This window comes from Squalius cephalus (assembly GCF_949319135.1).
Source record: "Squalius cephalus genome assembly, chromosome: 24".
NCBI classification, from domain to species: Eukaryota; Metazoa; Chordata; class Actinopteri; order Cypriniformes; family Leuciscidae; genus Squalius; species Squalius cephalus.
Window position 1 is genome coordinate 5300115 of NC_137145.1, and position 20436 is coordinate 5320550.

Sequence of the window (20436 nt, forward strand, 5' to 3'; positions counted from 1 at the left end):
AGAAGACAGATGGAAACGGCTTCATAACAGCTCATGAGTCTCTCACCGCCTGCAGTTTGACAGCGATGCACTGGGAATGTCTCCTGAGGGCCGCCATCCCTCCGCTCAGAGTCTTGCGCACCGTCCCGCTCCTCTCCAGTGAGCGCTGAGAGCCGCCCTCCACGCCACCCAAACCCCGGCAGAGAGGCGGCACAGACGCCCGCGGGCCGAACACGGCCTTCACCGCTACACTGAAGAGAGGAAGAGAGAGAGAATCAGGATCATTTCAGGATGAACACAGTTACGTTTGCCATCATAGTTGGGTACACATGAACTACAATAACGATGATGTAAAAGTCATAAGTATTAACAAAAAAGTTATTTTCTGTCATCTCTCCATTATTATATCAATTAAAAGTGCCAAATAATTAATATGTGAAATCCATGAGTATCAGAAATAAGTATTAGTATCAGTCAATCCTGTATGACCTAGGGGAGAGCGGGGCACAAAGTTTTGACTTTCTCGATTTGTGTAAATCTATTTGTTTTTCCCACATTAATTTCACACATGTCTAGTACAATTATGTGTTTTTGTTTTATTAATACAGTATATACTTTTTTCTTGATATACCCCAAAAGAATGGAAGTGAAATGTGACAACATGTCCCATAGGTACATCGTAACATGACCATATGACAGATTAAAATGCAATCTGATCTAATCAAACAAACATACAAGACAAACTAAAATATTTTCTCAATAAAATACAATTATTAACTTTTTCATATAAAATAATGGCAATTTATGTAATAAACTCATTTATAAGTTTTGACTACGAACACAGGAAAACACAGCTATACAACATAGTTCAAAACATATTAATAATTAATAATTTCTGAACACTGACTCTCAGTCTTTATTCACATTTTCCTCATGTTTTCTCAATTGAATTCATAAAAGTATAGAATATAATAGCATATTTCTAATAGGGGCTCATTGTAACGCAGTGTGACAACATGCCCCGTCTGCACAACTGTGATTTAAACCCTGCTAGTGTCTTCTGCTAGTTAGCGAAGCATTACAGAACTATATCAACCGTTAAATAACATATTGGAGATTAAAATAATATTAGATTTGTCCAATTTTAAATAAACACAAAAAATAGAGATGAAAAATTAACTTCAGTAAGAAATTTACTTTTGCTATGGTTCAATAAATGTCTATTGATATCTTCCAAATTTCTTTTAATTTTGGCGCAATGTTTTCTCTATATAGTGTTGATACGGCAACTAGTAAATACACCAAGTTTAGTCATGCTAGCATGTGTGGAAGCATTTAAAACAAGCTCTCCCCTATGACATCTAGTGAACACCACTTGATCAAATCTTATTTTAAAAGATGCTACAGTCTTAATTATGTAAAAGTTGCACATTGCATTTCTCATTGCTGCTTTCATAAACGGACAGCATGCAAGCGCCTTTACTAAAAGTTGCCGACACTAAGCTCATGGTCGGCTGTATTGCGTTGTGTTTACGTCATCAGCATGACCACCGTGAGCACTAGCAGATGTTTAACACTGTTTCCTGGTAACAGCTAAGAAGGACAAGGCGCAAGCATCACTGTGTTATTGAATATGATTTACCACCAAAACTCACACACAGCACTTGCTTTTGTCTGCCGCAGAGGATCTGCAAGAGACGCGAGGAATGCGAGTTGCTCTCCAACGGCAATTTATTCAGAGACAAACAGCAATGAGAAAGCATTATACTATATTAAATGAGACATGGAGGAATGCAAAAATGCAATTCATACAGAATGTCATCAATAGCAGTTCACCAAAGGTCAAATGAAATTAACACCAGACAAAATAAACTCCATCACCCATATTTAATGTCTAGTTCCTTATATTTTCTAATAGGTATTTTCCAAACGTACCAGAGTTCACATGAGCTGAAAACCAGACCAATAAAATAAAATAATGTTCCAAATTTACCAGAGTTTACACCAGACTAATAAAAAAAAAAAAAAAAAATTAATAAAACAAATAAACATTCCCACCCATATTTAAAGTCTATTTAAAATGTTCTCTTTGTCCAAATGGCATGAAACTTTGTACGGCTCTCAACCCTTTCTAGATCTACAATTAAAAATATAAATTGTAATGATATCTGTTTTTATGTTAGCGTGAAAAAAATAGTGACTTTCGTGGCAATAACATGTAATTTTGTAACAGAATAATAGTTTTTTTTTTTTTTAACAAATGTAATTTTACTCTGTTTATTAATGTTTTTACTCCACATGTGTGCAGTTTTTGGAGGATTTATGATATATTTGAAATTTATATAAATAAATTAAAAATGTTTTTTAAACAGGTTTTTATACAAAAACAGTTTTTTATGTAAAAATTCACTTTATAAAAGACCCAAATTTCTAAATGTCATTTATGGGGATAACATGGATAATTTGACATGGTTTAGTGTAAAATGTTTGCCCATATTTTGGAAAATGTAGTTTTAATATGAATTTTCCAAACGTAGCATAGTTCACATGAACCAAACACCAGACAATTAAACATTTTCCATCAATTTTTGTAAAATTTACATGTATTTCCTTATATTTTACTGCTACTTTTGTTATTTGTTCAAATAAACTTTTTCGAAATGTCATACCTGCTATTTTTCATGGTACTTTTATTGGTATAAAATTGGCGAGATGACACGTAAGTCAATGAATGATGTCAAATCATTAATAACTTTCCTGGTAATAATATTCAGAACTGTGTATGAGGAAAAGCTCTAGAGCCGTGTAAAAGTGCCTGATCATCTGTGTTCTCTTACATCGAGGAGTTCTGCAGCAGCGAGCTGGCGTTCAGCACAGACGGATTGTTCTGGACCTGACTGAACCAGCCTGAGAGATCATAGCGGACTGGATCTGAACCCATCAGGTGAGCGATCTCACACTGCAGAGGCTGCTCGCACTGGCGCACTGAGAAGCAAGCGTGCACAGAGATGAGGAAGTGTGTGATCAAACATCACAGGAGAAGGTCAGAATCACAGACGTACCTGTGCCGCTGAAGGACTGACACACTCTTTCCAGAACTGTGCTCTCGGTGGAACCAGGAGTGACCATCTCTTCATCCAGAACCCACAGGAGACCTCGAGAGTCGCCTTCTGGTGCTCGAACCTGAGAACGCACACACACACACACACACATGCGGTGTAAAATGACATGCATGGTTGAGGTCTGTAGAAGTGTGTTAAGAATCACTGAGTGATACCTGCAGTCCTGGCTGGTCAACGGCACACACAACCTCTGACGGGCTCGTCTCGGGGGCTGCGAAATCTACAGGTACTCCTTCCTAAGGAAATTATTCAGAAAGTTAAAAAACAAATGATTATTTGTTAGTATTATTATAAAGTACATTTCTTGTCAGCTCTCTATTATAACATGAATGCCAAACCCCCTCACAAAATTAGCATGTGGTGCCATGAAAAATAACAGATATGGCATTTTTAGACATGGTTTATTGACAAATTGGCAAAATAGTTGTGAAACACATAAAAATAGAAGTTATAAATATGCATAGGAATTATTATATTCTATTATTTAATGCATTCAATTAAATGAATTCAGCAAGGTTCATATTCAATATTTGTTTGAGGTTGTCAAAAACAACACTAAATTTTTGCTTGAGGTTATCAACGATAAAACAACTTCAAAATTAGCATGTGGTGCCATGAAAAAAAAAAAAAACAGATATGGAATTTTCAGATATAGTTTATTGACCAAATAACAAAACGGCAGTAAAAAAGGAATACAAGTTTTAAATATGCATAGGAATTATATTTATATATTATCTTATTATATTATTTTAAAATTAAATTAAATATTATAAAAAATTTTTTTTTTACCTAAATCAAAGTAAAATTTAATCAGCAAATAAGTTTCATTTTCATATTCTATATTTATTTGAGGTTGCCATACGGAATTTTTAGAAATACTTTATTGAATAAAAATGGCAGTAAAACATACAGAAATAGAAGTTATAAATATTCATAGGAATGTTACTTTATATATTATTATTTTAATTATTTTATTTTTAAATTTAATTCAAATGTAATCAGAAAGATTCATATTCATGTTCACTACTTAATTGTGGTTGTCATATGGCATTTTTAGATATAGCTTATTAACCAAATAACAAAATGGCAGTAAAGCATACAGAAATAGAAGTTCTAAAAGCGTAGGAATATTATTTTATTTATATATTATTTTTAAATGAAATGTTTTTGAATTGAATTAAATCAGCAAGATTGATATTCAATATTAGTTTGAGGCACAGCACAGCTGTTTTCAGTACAGTACCCGTGTGTATCGCTCCAGCGTCTGTGTGAATGTGTGACTGTAGTAAAGCTCCAGCAGTCTCTCCTGTAAGTAGTTGTGACAGAGCTCGGAGAATCCGGCAGCCCGGTCGTCAGCGCTGTGTCTGGGGTTCCTCAGGCCCGGTGTGTCCACCAGCATCACAGAGGCCAGCGTCAGCTGCTGAGACTGCAGCGCTCTGGGGAGACGACACACACACACACACAGCCATATCAGGAACACTTCAGAGACATATCATTGACCAGGACACGTGTCTTTACCTGTTGATGAGAGACACTATAGTGGTGAAGAGTTCCTCATAGAGACCAGCCGCCATCCCTTCTACACACTGAGCAGCACTCAGTTTTGGACCTGAAACACACACACATATGTTGATCTAGCTCTCTTAATAAGGACTGATATTTTTGTCAAATTAAGATAATTAGAATTACAATAGACTCCTATAAGAAAACCTTAAGCATCATCAATAAATAATCTTGATTTAGTTTATTTATAAACTACTTTTCTCTTTTAGGACATCCTCAAATAAAATATGAAATATTGTGAAATATTTTTGTTGTGTATGAACAGTAGTGTATGGAAGAAATAGAAACATAAATAGGCTGATTATACAGTGCTATGCATAAGTTTAGACACCCATACTAAAGTTGACTAAAAAGAGGAATAAAAAATCATCTTTTGGAAACTGAACTTAATGCCTTAATTAAAAAAATTAGGAAAAATCCAACCTTTAAGGACACCAATTTTCTTTGTGAATGAATAATGTATCGTAAATAAATAAATGTTCTTCCTTAAAATACAGGGTGCATAAGTTTGGACACCCCTATGTTAAATTCCCATAGAGGCAGGCAGATTTTTATTTTTAAAGGCCAGTTACTTCATGGATCCAGGATACTATGCATCCTGATAAAGTTCCCTTGGCCTTTGGAATTAAAATAGCCCCACATCATCACATAGCCTTCACCATACCTAGAGATTGGCATGGTTTTATTTCAGTTAGCCTAATAGCTGGTTTGATTTGCATTGAGAGATGATCTTATGGAAAGTACCCCATGCCAATCTCTAGGTATGGTGAAGGCTATGTGATGATGTGGGGCTATTTTATTTCCAAAGGCCAAGGGAACTTTATCAGGATGCATAGTATCCTAAAAATAAAATAAATAAAAATCTGCCTGCCTCTATGGGAATTTAACATAGGGGTGTCCAAACTTATGCACCCTGTATTTTAAGGAAGAACATTTATTTATTTACGATACATTATTCATTCACAAAGAAAATTGGTGTCCTTAAAGGTTGGATTTTTCCTAATTTTTAAAATTAAGGCATTAAGTTCAATTTCCAAAAGATGATTTTTTATTCCTCTTTTTAGTCAACTTTAGCATGGGTGTCTAAACTTATGCATAGCACTGTATATTAAATAATAGACAAAACATTTTAAACAAGCTGAAACTGAAATGTTTTGGTTATAACCCTTATTCAATTGATATTCATTTTAATATGTGGCTCTCTGAAATATTAGTTTCTAACTGATCAGTTGAGGCATTTTGTACAATGACACTAAACTGCTTATCCTCATCAACTGAATAATAATTAAAAAAAAAAAACTACACTATTTCATGTTTATTTATCTATTGCCAAATTTATAAACTGTATATAAGGCTGAGGTGGGTCAGAGCAGGCATGCTTTAATCTGGCTTTTATGCTGCATTACGTCTTTACACAGAATTTTGAGCAGGCACAGGGCAGGCTTAACTGTAAAGATGCCTTATTTGATGTGTAATATGTTCTGTGTGTTATCACTGGTTCCTCTACACATATTTGAGCAGGGATGTTCGAGGTTGTGGTGGGTTTAACAGGGACTGTATTCGGACCTTCCTCTGGCTGGTCTGCGGTGTGTCTCTCTCGGACTCCTCCGGTCGCTCTCTGCAGTAACTGTCTCAGGTGGTGTTTGAAGACGGCAGTGTGAAGCTCCTCTCCCTCACAACCCAGGACAGCGCTGGCCGTCTGCGCGCTGTCAAAACTCATAAACTGCTTACGGCCCACTGAAGCCGTAGAAGAAAGGGGGGGAAAAAAGAGAAAAGACTGTCCAAATTCTTTTCGCTTCACAAAATACAGTCATCAGTGTAGTCCTGTCTTACCTTTGCATGCTCCTGCGACACCAAGATGATATATTCCTGCTAAAACATGCCAGATGGCCTTCTGCTCATCCGCTGAGAATCCCAAAGTGTTCATGGCGGCCAGAAGTTTCCCGAAACCCACTAAAGCTCTCTGCTTTTCATCCACCTGAAGTGAGGGAGGGACAGACATTTTATTTATTAAAGCTTATTAGAGAAAACTTTAAATATACAGCTGGGCTCTAAATTTGATGGAATTGTGGGTAAAAGTGGGGAGAACAGGATCCAGGAAATGTTGCAAGCCAGACTTAAAGGATTAGTTCACTTTCAAAATAAATTCTGATGATTGACTCACCCTGATGTCATCCAAGATATCCACGTCTTTCTTTCTTCAGTCGAAAAGAAATGAAGGTTTTTGAGGAAAACATTCCAGGATTTCATATAATGGACTTCAATGGCAACCAACTATACCAATGTTCAAAGAAGGTTCAAATGTCCGTCTCAATGCAGCTTCAAAGTCTCGACACGATCCCAGTCGAGAAGTAAGGGTCTTATCTCGCGAAACGATCTGTCATTTTCTAAAAAATAATATATATACAGTATATACTTTTTAACCACAAATGCCCGTCGTGTACCATCTCTGAGATGTGCCATGTATTACGTCATCACGTTGGAAACGTCACGATAAAAAATAAAAATAATAATAATAGTAAATTAAAACAAAGATGTGGGACGATTTTTAAGTTGGAGGAGAAAATGAGATGAACCAGAGTACACAGACAAATAACTTAGATATATGACGTGTAGATATTTACAACGTGATGACGCAATGCGTGGCACATCTCAGAGATGGTACACGACGAGCATTTGTGGTTAAAAAGTATATATATATATTATTTTTTAGAAAATGACCGATCGTTTCGCTTGATAAGACCCCTATTTCTCGACTGGGATCGTGTCGAGACTTTGAAGCTGCATTGAGACGGACATTTGAACCTTCTTTGAACATTGATATAGTTGGTTGCCATTGAAGTCCATTATATGAAATCCTGGAATGTTTTCCTCAAAAACCTTAATTTCTTTTCGACTGAAGAAAGAAAGACATGGATATCTTGGATGACATCGGGGTGAGTAAATTATCAGCAAATTTTTTTTTGAAAGTGAACTCCTTTAAAAGTGTGTTGCTGACATGAGCACCAAAGCTCCACATGTCAAAGCACATGCACTAATCTGCTAGGAATATTAGTTTAATATTCATCACTTTTTTCTTTGTGTTTTGTTTGTTTAAACAGTTCATACCTTGGTTGGGCATGTGATTCCAAATGAGTTGTATTCCTTTAACTGGTGCAGCTGCAGTTCAGACCTGTGATGAGAGAACAAGACAGTTACACTCAAATTTAAACAGGAAATGACATCAGACGAGATCTGGCCCCCTCAAGCTCTCTGGAGCTTTTGTTTTAATGCAAAGCTATGAAAAGAGCAGGCATTCTGCCAAAGTGGCGGTCGCAGAAGAGCTTGTGCGTGCCACTGAGGGGAAACTGTATCCAAAAACAAACCCCTAACAATAGGGTGAATGATCTGAGGTTTAATGACAGGTAACTTTAGATCTTCGCCGTCTAATAATGCTGCACTCAGGCCTGTGAGGAGAGAAGCCAGGAAACCTCTACTGAGTGTGACCACAGAGAGCTCCAGAGACTGAACGGACCTCATGTCTGCGCTGAGGCCTGAGAGCATCTGAGAGAACACCAGGAAGTTACTCTCTCCCTCCGGCCTCCGACACACCCTCCATTTCTCCAGCAGCATCGTCTGAAACAGACACACAGAGAAAACATTAGACAGATTTAGACAGACGGAAGGACAGATGGACTATGCAGATAGATGGATGGATGGATGGATAGATGGATGGATGGATAGATAGATAGATAGATAGATAGATAGATAGATAGATAGATAGATAGATAGATAGATAGATAGACGCATAGACAGACAGACAGACAGACAGATAGATAGATAGATAGATAGATATATTTATAGACAGACAGACAGACAGATAGATAGATAGATAGATAGATAGATAGATAGATAGATAGATAGATAGATAGATAGATAGATAGATAGATAGATAGATAGATAGACGCATAGATAGACAGACAGACAGACAGATAGATATATTTATAGACAGACAGACAGACAGATAGATAGATATATTTATAGACAGACAGACAGACAGATAGATAGATAGATAGATAGATAGATAGATAGATAGATAGATAGATAGATAGATAGATAGATAGATAGATAGATAGATAGATAGGAGAAAGACAGACAGACAGACAGACAGACAGATAGACAGATAGATAGATAGATAGATAGATAGATAGATAGATAGATAGATAGATAGATAGACAGACAGATAGACAGATAGATAGATAGATAGATAGATAGATAGATAGATAGACAGACAGACAGGAGATAGATAGATAGATAGATAGATAGATAGATAGATAGATAGATAGATAGATAGATAGATAGATAGATAGATAGATAGACAGACAGGAGACAGACAGACAGATAGACAGATAGATAGATAGATAGATAGATAGATAGACAGACAGACAGGAGATAGATAGATAGATAGATAGATAGATAGATAGATAGATAGATAGATAGACAGACAGACAGACAGACAGACAGACAGACAGACAGACAGACAGACAGATAGATAGATAGGAGACAGACAGACAGACAGACAGACAGACAGACAGATAGATAGATAGATAGATAGATAGATAGATAGATAGATAGATAGATAGATAGATAGATAGATAGATAGATAGATAGATAGATAGATAGATAGATAGATAGACAGACAGACAGACAGACAGACAGACAGACAGACAGACAGACAGACAGACAGACAGACAGACAGACAGATAGATAGATAGATAGATAGATAGATAGATAGATAGATAGATAGATAGATGTGCACCTGCAGATGTGCGGCAGCAGCGAGTCCTGCGTGGTTGAAGTCCAGTGAGAGCACCATAGCGAAGCGAGTCGAGGCTTCACTGTGAGACGAGCTCACACACCCGAAAGAGCGCAGCACTGTAAACACTGCCTGCAGACGCTCTACTGCAGTTACACACAAACCAGCACAACTTTACAAGTGACAACACACAAACACGACTCAACAGCCTCTAAACTGCTGCTATAGCATTTCAGCAATCGCTTATCGTCAGGAGATTCACACACACACAAATGCTGATATTCAGTGGAGTGAAACATGTCACACTGTGCTGTTGTAATTACTAGAGAGGAGCTTAATGTAAACTCTACCAGAGGCTTTTTCAGAAATCAAATTCAGCAAAGACAATGCAAATTATTCAAGGACTTGTTTGATTCATTTCTATTGGTAAGTTTTAAGATGTACTCTATTCCCGTTCTGTACTGTAGCTTTAGGTTATAAACACTAAAGTGTATCCACTCACAGGTAAGGCTTCCTCCCGCTGTTCCCGCTTGTTTGAGCAGCTCCTGGGAGAACGACTGACAGGTAGTGGTCTTCCCTGTCCCACAGCGGCCCAAAGCCACCAGAGTCTGGTCCCTCCGCTGACCCACCATGGACACGTACACCCTCCTCACCAGAGCCTGCAGTGGGCCAGGGGCCTCCCAGGACTCCCAGCGTCGGCTCCGAAGACCCTGACACACGAAACAAACACTTTTCATTCTACAAAACGTCTGTTTACTGCAGTGAGCACAAACCTGATTCTGCATGGCTAACAAAAAAAGTACAGAGTGGTACCAAAATTTTACAGGACATGACCTCTTTTTCGATGTTGGATAAAATGAGTCAATTTATTACATCAATAAATATATTTTTGAATATATAACTATAGCCTTTGATAACAAAAAATATAAAATAAACAAAAATAAATACAAAGAAATATATAAAAAATACATTAATATTTTAATTTCAATTGAACCGAATTTAAAAGGCATATAACTGTACATTTTAAAAGCTATTCTTTCTTAAATAGTGCACAACCCTGATGGAACTACATCCAAAAACACAGTAATACCATGGTACTTTTTTGTAAGGAAACTACACTAGTCAGTATATACATTTGTACAACTAATGTGCTGTATTTAACTATAACTACTGTAATCATACAGGTCACATAGCCGGTTTTGGGTCTCACCTTGGCTGGCGAGGACAGAGGAGGCCACAGTGCCAGTAGATTGGGCCCAGCGTGGGTCAGGGGTAAATATCCTTTAGCTCGACTGGTCAAAGTGTGAAGGACGCTCGACTCGTTCATGCTCACAAGCTCGCTCAAGTCTTCACTCAGGTCCAGCTCAGGAGGATTCAGCTGAACACAACCACCGAAAGATGTCAGCACTGGTCATGCATATCATACGAGTATATCCAGACAGTTGTCGAAATTATGACAAAAGAAGTCATATTTATGAGATGAAAAGTCAAAATTATGACATGAAATGTCATAATTATGACATACTATGAATTTATGACATTCTTAAAGGGATAGTTCACCCAAAAATGAGAAATCTGTCATCATTTATTCACCCTCAAGTTGTTTCAAACATGTATGAATTTCTTTAAAAAAATTCTTAAGTCAAGGTTCTGACTCGTCATTTTGTCTCATTCTTAAGTATGAGACAAAGTTGAAAATTATATACTAAGTCATAGTTAAGACTTTAGTCAATTATGACATGAAAGGTTGACATTATGACAAACTAAATTGAAATTATGGTTGCCTTTAATATAAAAAAAATTATGCCTTTAATATTTAAATATGACAAGTCAAAATTATGAGATAAAGTTAGGGTTAGTCAATATGTCATTTTTTTTTATCTCATAATTATGACTTGCCTCATAACTAAGTCAATCATGAGTTGAAAAGTTGAAATTATGACATACAAAAATCATATTTATGACATGAAAAGTCAAATTATGAATAACAGTCATTTATGTGATGAAAGGTAAAAATTTTGACAAAAAGTCAAAATTATGACACTTAATTATGACATCAAAAAAGTTTAAAGTAATAAGTATGACATAAAAAGTTATAATTATGAGATAAAAAACAAAATTATGACTTACGAAATTATGACTTAATTTCAACTATGCCATAAAAAGTTGAAATTATGAGATATTAAGTCATAATTAGGACATAAAGAGCTGAAATTCTGACTTACTGAATTTAAATTATGCTTAAACAGTCAATTATGACAATCAAAATTCCCGACCAAACTCCACCGACAAAAAGCCCCCCCCCCCCTCATAAAAAGTTGAAATTATGACATACTATGACATAAGTCGAAATTATGAGATAATGTTGAAATTAACTACTGCATGCCAATATGTCATAATTATGATTTACAAAAGCATGACTTTTTTCCCCTTCATAAATTGGAAATGGGCTTCAATAAATAGCAGCAGTGAATAAAGTTCACCTGTTCGATCTCATACTGGGTGACATCACGGAGGGACCCGTCAGGGGCCAGTCGAACCCTCACCCTGCCGTCGGGGAGATCCGGCGTGCCCTCGTCCGGCTTCAGCTGAGTGACTGTGAGAGTCAGAGGGGTCAAAGGTGACTAATACTCAACGCAAATCAATGTCAATTCTCTACAGGGCATAGATCTTCCCTTCCTCTGCATCCACATATTGAAAAATGCAACATTGACACTTTGAAAGCATAATTCACATCAAATCTTACACAACAAATCACATGGACCTTTTTTATGGTGCTTTTGTTATTCTTTTTGAAGCTTGACAGATTTGGGTTCATGAAGATACTGCAGTACTGTGTGTGTGTGTGTGTGCGTGTGTTTTTTTTTTGCAGTAGTTAATCTTTGAAACTTATAACATGATGACATTTCGGGCGCGTAGATTTAGCGAGGCTTGATAAGATAACAACACTAAACCCATTCATCACTAAACTGAGGAGGAAGAAGATTAGCCTGCTAGCATCACGCCACAATTTACAGAGTAGAGTTTATGTTTCATGCAAAGAGGAGAATCTTGCAACACAAGAGGTGTTTATTAAGCAATATTAAGCTAAAATAGGGAAATGCGGCAGCTTTTACATAGTGCAAAAACAATGAACTCTTGGAAGGTCCCAAAATCAATAAGACCACATGTAAATATAGCATCCTCTAAGACAACACGCTATTCATAACCTGTAACTTAACACCACAGGACTGGAGAGCTGTTCTAGCCTTCAGACATGCAATTCAGGAATGATGAACCCAAACAACTACTGAAAATACCAGTCAATCCATCAACAACACAACTTGTTCTCTTAATGTAAGGTGAACAGGTACAAGAGCTGACTAACCGAGTGTATATCCATCTTTGTGAGCGTACCACACTTTACCAGCTTCATACCACACATCCCTCTGCAGAGAGAAAGAGGAAGAGAGAATTAGGCCACAGATATAGTGTAGCAGATGTAAAACAACCTTTCTACATTCCAGTGCTGTTATTGCTAACTAAAACTCTAATTAAAACTATTAAAAATCATTTTTGGTCATTGAAATAAAGCGAAAATAAATTATTAGAGGAAAAACATAAGCTTTAAAAATGTTGCCCTGGTTACCAACTGAAATAAACAAGTTGAAGTTGATGTACTAAAATTAAAATAGTACTTCATATTAATAAAATACTAAATAATAAAAAAAAAATAAAAAAAAAAAAAAATATATATATATATATATATATATATATATATATATATATAAATCTTTTAAAAAATACTATAACAAATTAATAAAAATTTAACATTTATAATAAATTATACAAATATCATTCTGAAATAGTAAATAAATAACCTTAAAATAACACTACAAATATAACAATGCTAAAAACTAGCCATTTGTTAATAGAATAATTTAATGCATTAAATTATTCACTGTAAAAAATGTTTCAGCTTAAAAAAAGTAAGTGTTCGTGCAGCTTTTAAATGTTATAACTTGGATATTTGAGTTGACTTAACTTAAAATTTTATGTTTTTTTAAAGTCAGCACGAACACTAAGTTGTTGTTTTTTTTAAAGTGAGTTAATGTTAATGTAATACCAGTTACAACAATAATACAAAATATTTATAACAATTGAAGTGAATATCGGTGATCTCATAATATAATCAATTCCTGATGGGCAAAATCAATCTACTTTCTGTATAAAAATAATATAAATGCATTGTGAAGCAACACTGGTTGTACCTACCACTGGCACCTTGGGCTCCTCTCTTATACGGGTTACAGTGAGTTGACCCTCAGGTTCTTGCCTCACCTCTTTCACTTCCTGTTTCAGCGGTTTAACTTCCTGTTGTACCTTTACGTCTTCCTTCTTCACTTCTTTTTCTATTGGTGGACCTGGAGATTTAGCTTTATCTGTGCTGGGGCTGGGTGCCTGCCCGTTGATCTCTGGAGTCGTGAACTTTGAGTCGCTTCTCGGACTTCTTGGGTTTTCCGGTGACATTATCCTCCTGGGAGAGGAGGTTTTCTTCTCTGTCAGATTGGTGTGGCGGCCCCGTTCTCCGTTCATCAGCTGCTCTGCTCGAAGTGCCATCTCCGCTTCCAGTATTGGTGGAGTTTGGTCGGGAAGTAAGAAATTCTGGACCAGGTTGTTGCTGAGTTTACTGGGCTGTGAGGAGCATTAAAAACCACATGGAGACTGGTGTAAGTCATACTCTTATGACAACAAGACCATCCCCTGCTGGTAAACCCAATGAAAACCAGCTGATAACGTTGAGTTAATAAATGCTAAAAGTTTTGCCAGGTTAGTGGCATCACATGTTTGAAAGAACCTGAAGCTGGATTCATGAAAGTCTTCTTAAGAAAGACATTAAGACATTTCTTAAGATAAATTCTAAGATTGTTCCTAAGTGAATGAAATGAAAAACCCCTTTTTCGGCTGCCAGTAGATTACCGTAATAATCATAATAAGTGTGCACACTATTTACTTGACATGGCATTTTTAAAGGTGCTCTAAGAGATGTTGGGTTACGTCACTTCTTGTTGACGTTCAAAGTATTGTCAAACAAAACGGAGGCTAGCTCGACCCTCCCTCCTGCTCATCCCGTCTCCTCCCCCTCCCTTCCGTGCTTCCTGAAAAAGTCATGAACCATTTAGAAAAACCAAACTGGATTTACCCGCCTGTCCAGCAAAAACAGAGCCACCTGAATGTTGGATTGGAAGCCAGTTCTCGCCACCTTTTGAACACTTTTCCGATGTAAAATCGGAACGTCGTCTCTTTGGTCGTGTGTCGGCCATATAAAAATTCTCAAGAATATACAATTTTAACGTTAGTCGTTGTTAGGACATCTCTCCTCTAGCTAACTTCCCTCTTCATGCTTCTTTCTCCTCCACTTCTTACACCCCCCTTCATGTGCACGCGCACTAACCCGCCAACCCCCCACCCCCAAATCATTCTTGTCGGTTATTGGCTGGAGCCCTGTTTGTTATGTTTCATGGCCAAGGCTGGGCCAGTTTGTTTTTCTTGCCATTTGTGGAGCCTGGGCTGTCTACAGAGATCGCGTTTTTTTACAGTGTGTTCAGGGGACAGGCAGCTAGCAGATAGTGAGGAGATGTTTGCTGGATGTGACAAAAAATTTTGGCCTAAAAAACATGTGACATCGCTTAGAGCACCTTTAATATGCTGTGTGTTATAAAGTTATTTTGTGCTAAATGCTGTCAAATATTATGATTTGTAGAGATGTTACTGAATTTCAAATTTAGCAGAAAGTTACTTCACTCACAATTAATAACCGATCATTGTTTACATTATCAATCATTGGTGTCAAGTTGGAGGTTATTCAAAATTTACGAGGTTGACGACGATGATTATGAAAAACATTCTTTTCAGGAATTCAAATTATGCAAGTTTTGTCTTTAGAACTATCTTAAGAAAAAAGATAAGAACATTCTTACATGTTTTTGGGAATACAAATATTCTGAACCTTAGTCTTAAAGGGACAGTTCACCCAAAAATGAAAAATTCTGTCGTCATTTACTTGCCTTCATATTGTTCCACTCTTGAATGAGTTTCTGTTGAACACAAAAGATATTTTGAAGAATGTTGGTAACCAGACAGTTAATGGTAGTCATTGACTTCCATTGCAGAAAAAAAAAGAAAAGGAAGTCAATGGATGCTGCCAACTGTCTGGTTACAAACACTCTTCAAAATATCTTCTTTTGTGTTCATTAGAAGAAAGAAACTCATACAGGTTTGGAACAACATGAGGGTGAGTAAATGAAGACAGAGTTCTTCATTTTTGGAAACTGAGAAGTAAAATAGCAGTTACAAAGAATTTCTTTCTTAAGAATGTTTTGAGAATCACCAGCTTCCTTGTTTAAAAAACCAACTTGACCATGATAAACTGTATAACCTGTTTTTTGTTTTTTCGAGAGGCTGCTCACTGCAGAGCCATGGGTGGAGTGTTAAGTCCTGCTCCTCCTCTCTAGATGTAATTTGTAATGGGTGGAGCTAGAAGTTCTAACCCCACCCATAACTCTATCCCTCCACCCATTAGATCCACAGAGGTGGAGCTGGACTAGGTCAAGCTCCACCCATGACGTCCAGAGAGGGGGGGCTGGATGTCATTTGGCTCTGCAGTGAACACCACTTGGGTTTTTCCAGCAGAATCCCACCCATTGAAGTGCGATCTCACCGCCTTCTCCTCTTTAAGCTCTGGCTCTTTGTGGCGTGTCTCTTTCTCTGTCTCCCTCACCAACTGTTTGAGGAATCCTCCAGGTACGGCGGAGAGAGGAGGAGGCGGCTGTGCGGCGACGGCTTCTGGTGTCTTCTTTTCCTCCTTGATCTGTTCACAGATGGGAAATAAAGGAGCTCACGTCATGAACTCCATTTCAACAAACTGTCCACGTTTAACTGACTGACACAAATCACATGAAAAATGGTTAGAAGGTAACATTCCCACTGCAAACATGCTTTTTATTAAAGGGGTGGTTGATAATGATTTCACTTTTCTAACTTTAGTTAGTGTGTAATGTTGCTGTTTGAGCATAAACAACATCTGCAAAGTTCCAGTGCTCAAAGTTCAAAGCAAAGGGAGATATTTGCTTTTAAAGAAATTGCTTTTTAAGGACTACAACAAACGGCTGGTAGGGATTACACGACATTCCTCCAGGGTTAGTGACATAACCAACCCTAGAATTTACATAAACCCCGCCCCCTGAACACGATTTATAGATTATCAAGACAGAATATGCTAATCAATGACTAGAAGATAACTACACATAAGCTACATAAATTCATCAACTAACCATTCAGAAATGTCCTGTTGCTTCTACATGTTGTCACTTCTTGAGTCTCTCCATCTTTGTTTGACTCCGGTTTGAACATAAAAGGCTAAACGTTTTTGAAATTTTCAGTGCATGTTGGTGTGAGATGTAAGGCCACAAGCTCTTGAAGCTCCGCCCTCTGCGCCGGGAGCAGCAGCTCATTTGCATTTAAAGGAACAGACACAAAACGGTGCGTTTTTGCTCACCCTCAAAAAGTGACAATTTTAACATGCTATATAAAAATATCTGTGGGGTATTTTGAACTAAAACTTCACATACACACTCTGGGGACATCAGACTTATTTTATATCTTGTGAAAAGGGCATTATACCAGCCCTTTAACATTTTGTCATAACTTTCATGCATGTTGTTTTAAGGATGTTTTATATTTTTTTTATCTGATAATCAAATACAAAATACTGATTAAAAAATAATAATAAAAAGAGATTGTTTGGATTATTTTCCCTTTCAAAAATGTACAAAAAATATATATCAGTTAAATATTTTTAAATATTACAAAAATGGCCTTTACTAGTATTTTATCATAAATGCTGCCATTTTTTAAATGCATTTCCAATATAAATAAACAACAAACAATTAATTTTGTATTTAAGAAAACACCATAGTAAACTGATGTTGTTAAATGGTAATACCCTAATATTTTAATATATTAACATTAACAATAATTTAAATACCATGGTAATGTATGATTATTAATGTAAGTTTTAATTTACAGTGGTATTAAGAGCCATGCCCAAACAAACATGGTAATAATACCATAGCACACTTTTGTTGGGGAAAATAATTGAAACACAAACCTTCCCTTATCCAGCATGCTAACTTGCTAAAGCTCAGTATTTAGCTTGCTAGCTTACTTTTGCTAACATGCTATAGATACATCCCTCATTTCAAATTGACCATAGTTTATGCATAGTAAATATGAATAGGGTATTTGTAGTAAGACCATAGTAAACACAGGTCAAATGAATATAACGTTTAACAATGCTATTTGGTATGAAACAATTTATAGCTTAAAAATTTAGCAAATGTAGGCGGCTACTACAACATATTGTGAATCTTTGTGAAAATTATGCTCTTACTCCCATAATATTAGCACGACTATTTAGCATGAATCTTCAACCAAAATGCTGTAGGCCTAGTTACTAGAGGTAGTTGTACTATTGTAAAACCACGGTAAATTTATGTGGGTGAACTCTATAGACGATATTGTTAGTATCGTCCCATAAACGTTCTGACAGTTTCCACTGCTTCCATCGACACTCTATTAGCAGCACATACAGTGATATTAAACACATGGTGAGCTGCTGAATGTTAGCTGAGGGCAGTGGGTTGCCTTTAGCAGACCAACAGAGCCGTAACACTATATAGAGTGTAAAATAACTGCACTTCATGCCAGCTAGCCAGTGGAAACAGTCCAGTCTGCAATACCAACGAGCTAAAGCTGCCTGGGAAAAAGATAGCTTTAGCATGTATGCTACAGTATAATTACGTGCACATGGCAGCTGAGAACAACTGGAAAAGTACTTTAGATGCGTTTTAGAATATTAAAGACCTAATGACAGATTCAATAGAGCTAAAACCTTAAATATACCACAAAACATCACCGATGCTAAGAATACTGTCATCTTAGCGAACCATAGGGAGCGGACCACCATAGAGACCAACGTGGCAGCAACAAGGGTCACACTGTGAGAATTAAAGCCTACTTAAAACTGTTATGAAATATTAATGACTTATTTGGTGTTGGACACATTTGGTGAGAGGCACACATATTGTAAACAATAAAATGTATGCAGTCAGACAGATGTCTATTCCATAACGCTATCTACGCTAATAGCACACGCACATCACAGAGACGTCTAATTGATGTTCGCATTTTCATCTGCAGGAGTGTTTACTCATCAGCAATATTTCCTGTGTTAAATAGACATAAACAATGTCTTTAAGATGTTTATGATTTAGAATGCATGTAAAACTGCTTTTTCTAAGATGTTTATCAGACGCTTTCCAGATTAAGCGCTCTTTAACACATCGTACTTGTGCTATCTATCTATCCGTCTATCTATCTATCTATCCATCTGTCTAATATATCTTGCATTTACCCAAAAGTGTATTTCAAAGATAGAAAAAATTATTGCCCCTCAAATTAAATTTTCTAATATATACTTCACCATTTGAAGGGTTAAACGAAATATATTTTAAATGTGAAAAATATTTTCTTAAGTGAGGTTTACAAAATACTGTATAGAATATATTCTAGAAATATTTTGGCCGAATAAAAAAAAAAGCATATGTGTGTATATATTAGGCACCCAAATGAAAATGAAGATAATGTTAGCAAACAATCATGACGGCCTAACTCTAGGAGTAGGAGTTAATTGTGGTTATAGCACCATCTTTTTTAATATATTTTTTAACCCTAGGACATGCATTAGTAGGACTTGCTTGAAAATAGTTTTTGTATGTGTGTGTGTGTGTGTGTGTGATTTGAGATAAAGAAGCTACATTTATGATACCATTGTTAGATTTCACATATGTAATATTGACAAGCACAGATTTCAGTCTTTCCCCTCTTATGTTCCCTGACTAGAAAATACAAAGATTTAAAGAGACACAGACAGTATTTTGACTTTCATTATAAAATGAATGTCAGTGGATGGTTTGGGTGAGACTGAAAACAGACTACAAGCATCTACAAAAGGACAGTGATTAATTGTTGAACTTGTGCGGGTTAGTTGCTGAACTACAGGCATGCAGCCGTCCTGCACCTCCCTTCTGTTCCCAGAGTTTTAAGCGTGAGGAGAGCGCCATGACGGGACGAGGGGTGAAGGCAGGGAGATCCCAGCCAGGTGTGATGCTGAGCAGGACAAAGTGGAGCAAAAAAATGGAAACAGTGACACTGTGGACCTGCCAAGGGAGAAACAGACAGACAATATCACAGAAATATCTCATAAAGAAATGTCTGGGTCATATTTAACCTCAAAATAAATTGTAATGTAATTTTTTTTTTAAATTAAATAAACATTTTACTATTATAATAAATATTTGTATTAAATATTATTTTTCATTGTAATGTGTAATATTCTATAAATATAAGTAATAACTAATAGTATAAATGTTTTGCATTACATTTTTATTATATTTCCTCTAAATCTACGTTTTCTTTAAATCTGCAATTTATGTGACATTTTATTATTACAAAAATATTTCAATAAATGTTGGTTTATTTTGCTGTTGTAGGCTGTAAGGACCTTTGTTGATCAGATTCAAGCATTCAAATGCCCTGTAGTCCAAATATAATATATAATTTGCATATACAATATGTGAGATGAGATTCCCGCTGAATAAACATGGTTTCTTAAAATCCAGAATTTAGGGAAACTGGTGAAACAAATTTGCTAGCAAATGAAAACATGTTCAACTGAGTCATATTTAGGAAACTAACTATCATATTGATTTGGGGTAGGGGTAATGTCTTTGCAATGCCCTAGAAACCACCAAAAATACCCTAGCAACTGCATAGCAACACCCTGGCAACCACCCAAAACAGCCTGGTATCAAGACAGTGTGTTATGCACAGGCAAATATCCAGAAAATGCTAAAATCTAGAATTAGGCTGTTGTTG

The 20436-nt window shown here is 36.4% G+C and overlaps 1 protein-coding gene across 4 annotated transcripts in view; it reads right to left on the reverse strand.

The window, feature by feature from the left end:
* The window catches only part of myo18b (myosin XVIIIB), a 54490-nt gene that overhangs the window by 31967 nt on the left and 2087 nt on the right, over positions 1 to 20436 (reverse strand). For 2 of the 4 annotated variants that reach the window (XM_079861247.1, XM_079861245.1), the window contains exons 2-19: positions 19580 to 19718; positions 16220 to 16309; positions 13714 to 14133; positions 12827 to 12887; positions 11943 to 12055; positions 10670 to 10837; positions 9962 to 10169; positions 9463 to 9605; positions 8179 to 8279; positions 7773 to 7836; positions 6498 to 6642; positions 6231 to 6401; positions 4620 to 4710; positions 4345 to 4537; positions 3257 to 3337; positions 3042 to 3162; positions 2817 to 2964; positions 47 to 230 (exon numbers count right to left, since the gene is read on the reverse strand). In XM_079861247.1, coding sequence (XP_079717373.1) covers positions 47 to 230; positions 2817 to 2964; positions 3042 to 3162; positions 3257 to 3337; positions 4345 to 4537; positions 4620 to 4710; positions 6231 to 6401; positions 6498 to 6642; positions 7773 to 7836; positions 8179 to 8279; positions 9463 to 9605; positions 9962 to 10169; positions 10670 to 10837; positions 11943 to 12055; positions 12827 to 12887; positions 13714 to 14058 — 2337 coding nt within the window. In that variant the 5' untranslated portion in view covers positions 14059 to 14133; positions 16220 to 16309; positions 19580 to 19718. Of the gene's footprint in view, positions 1 to 46; positions 231 to 2816; positions 2965 to 3041; positions 3163 to 3256; positions 3338 to 4344; positions 4538 to 4619; positions 4711 to 6230; positions 6402 to 6497; positions 6643 to 7772; positions 7837 to 8178; positions 8280 to 9462; positions 9606 to 9961; positions 10170 to 10669; positions 10838 to 11942; positions 12056 to 12826; positions 12888 to 13713; positions 14134 to 16159; positions 16310 to 19579; positions 19719 to 20436 lie in introns of all 4 variants that reach the window. The other 2 variants (XM_079861246.1, XM_079861244.1) reach the window with 1 other exon arrangement.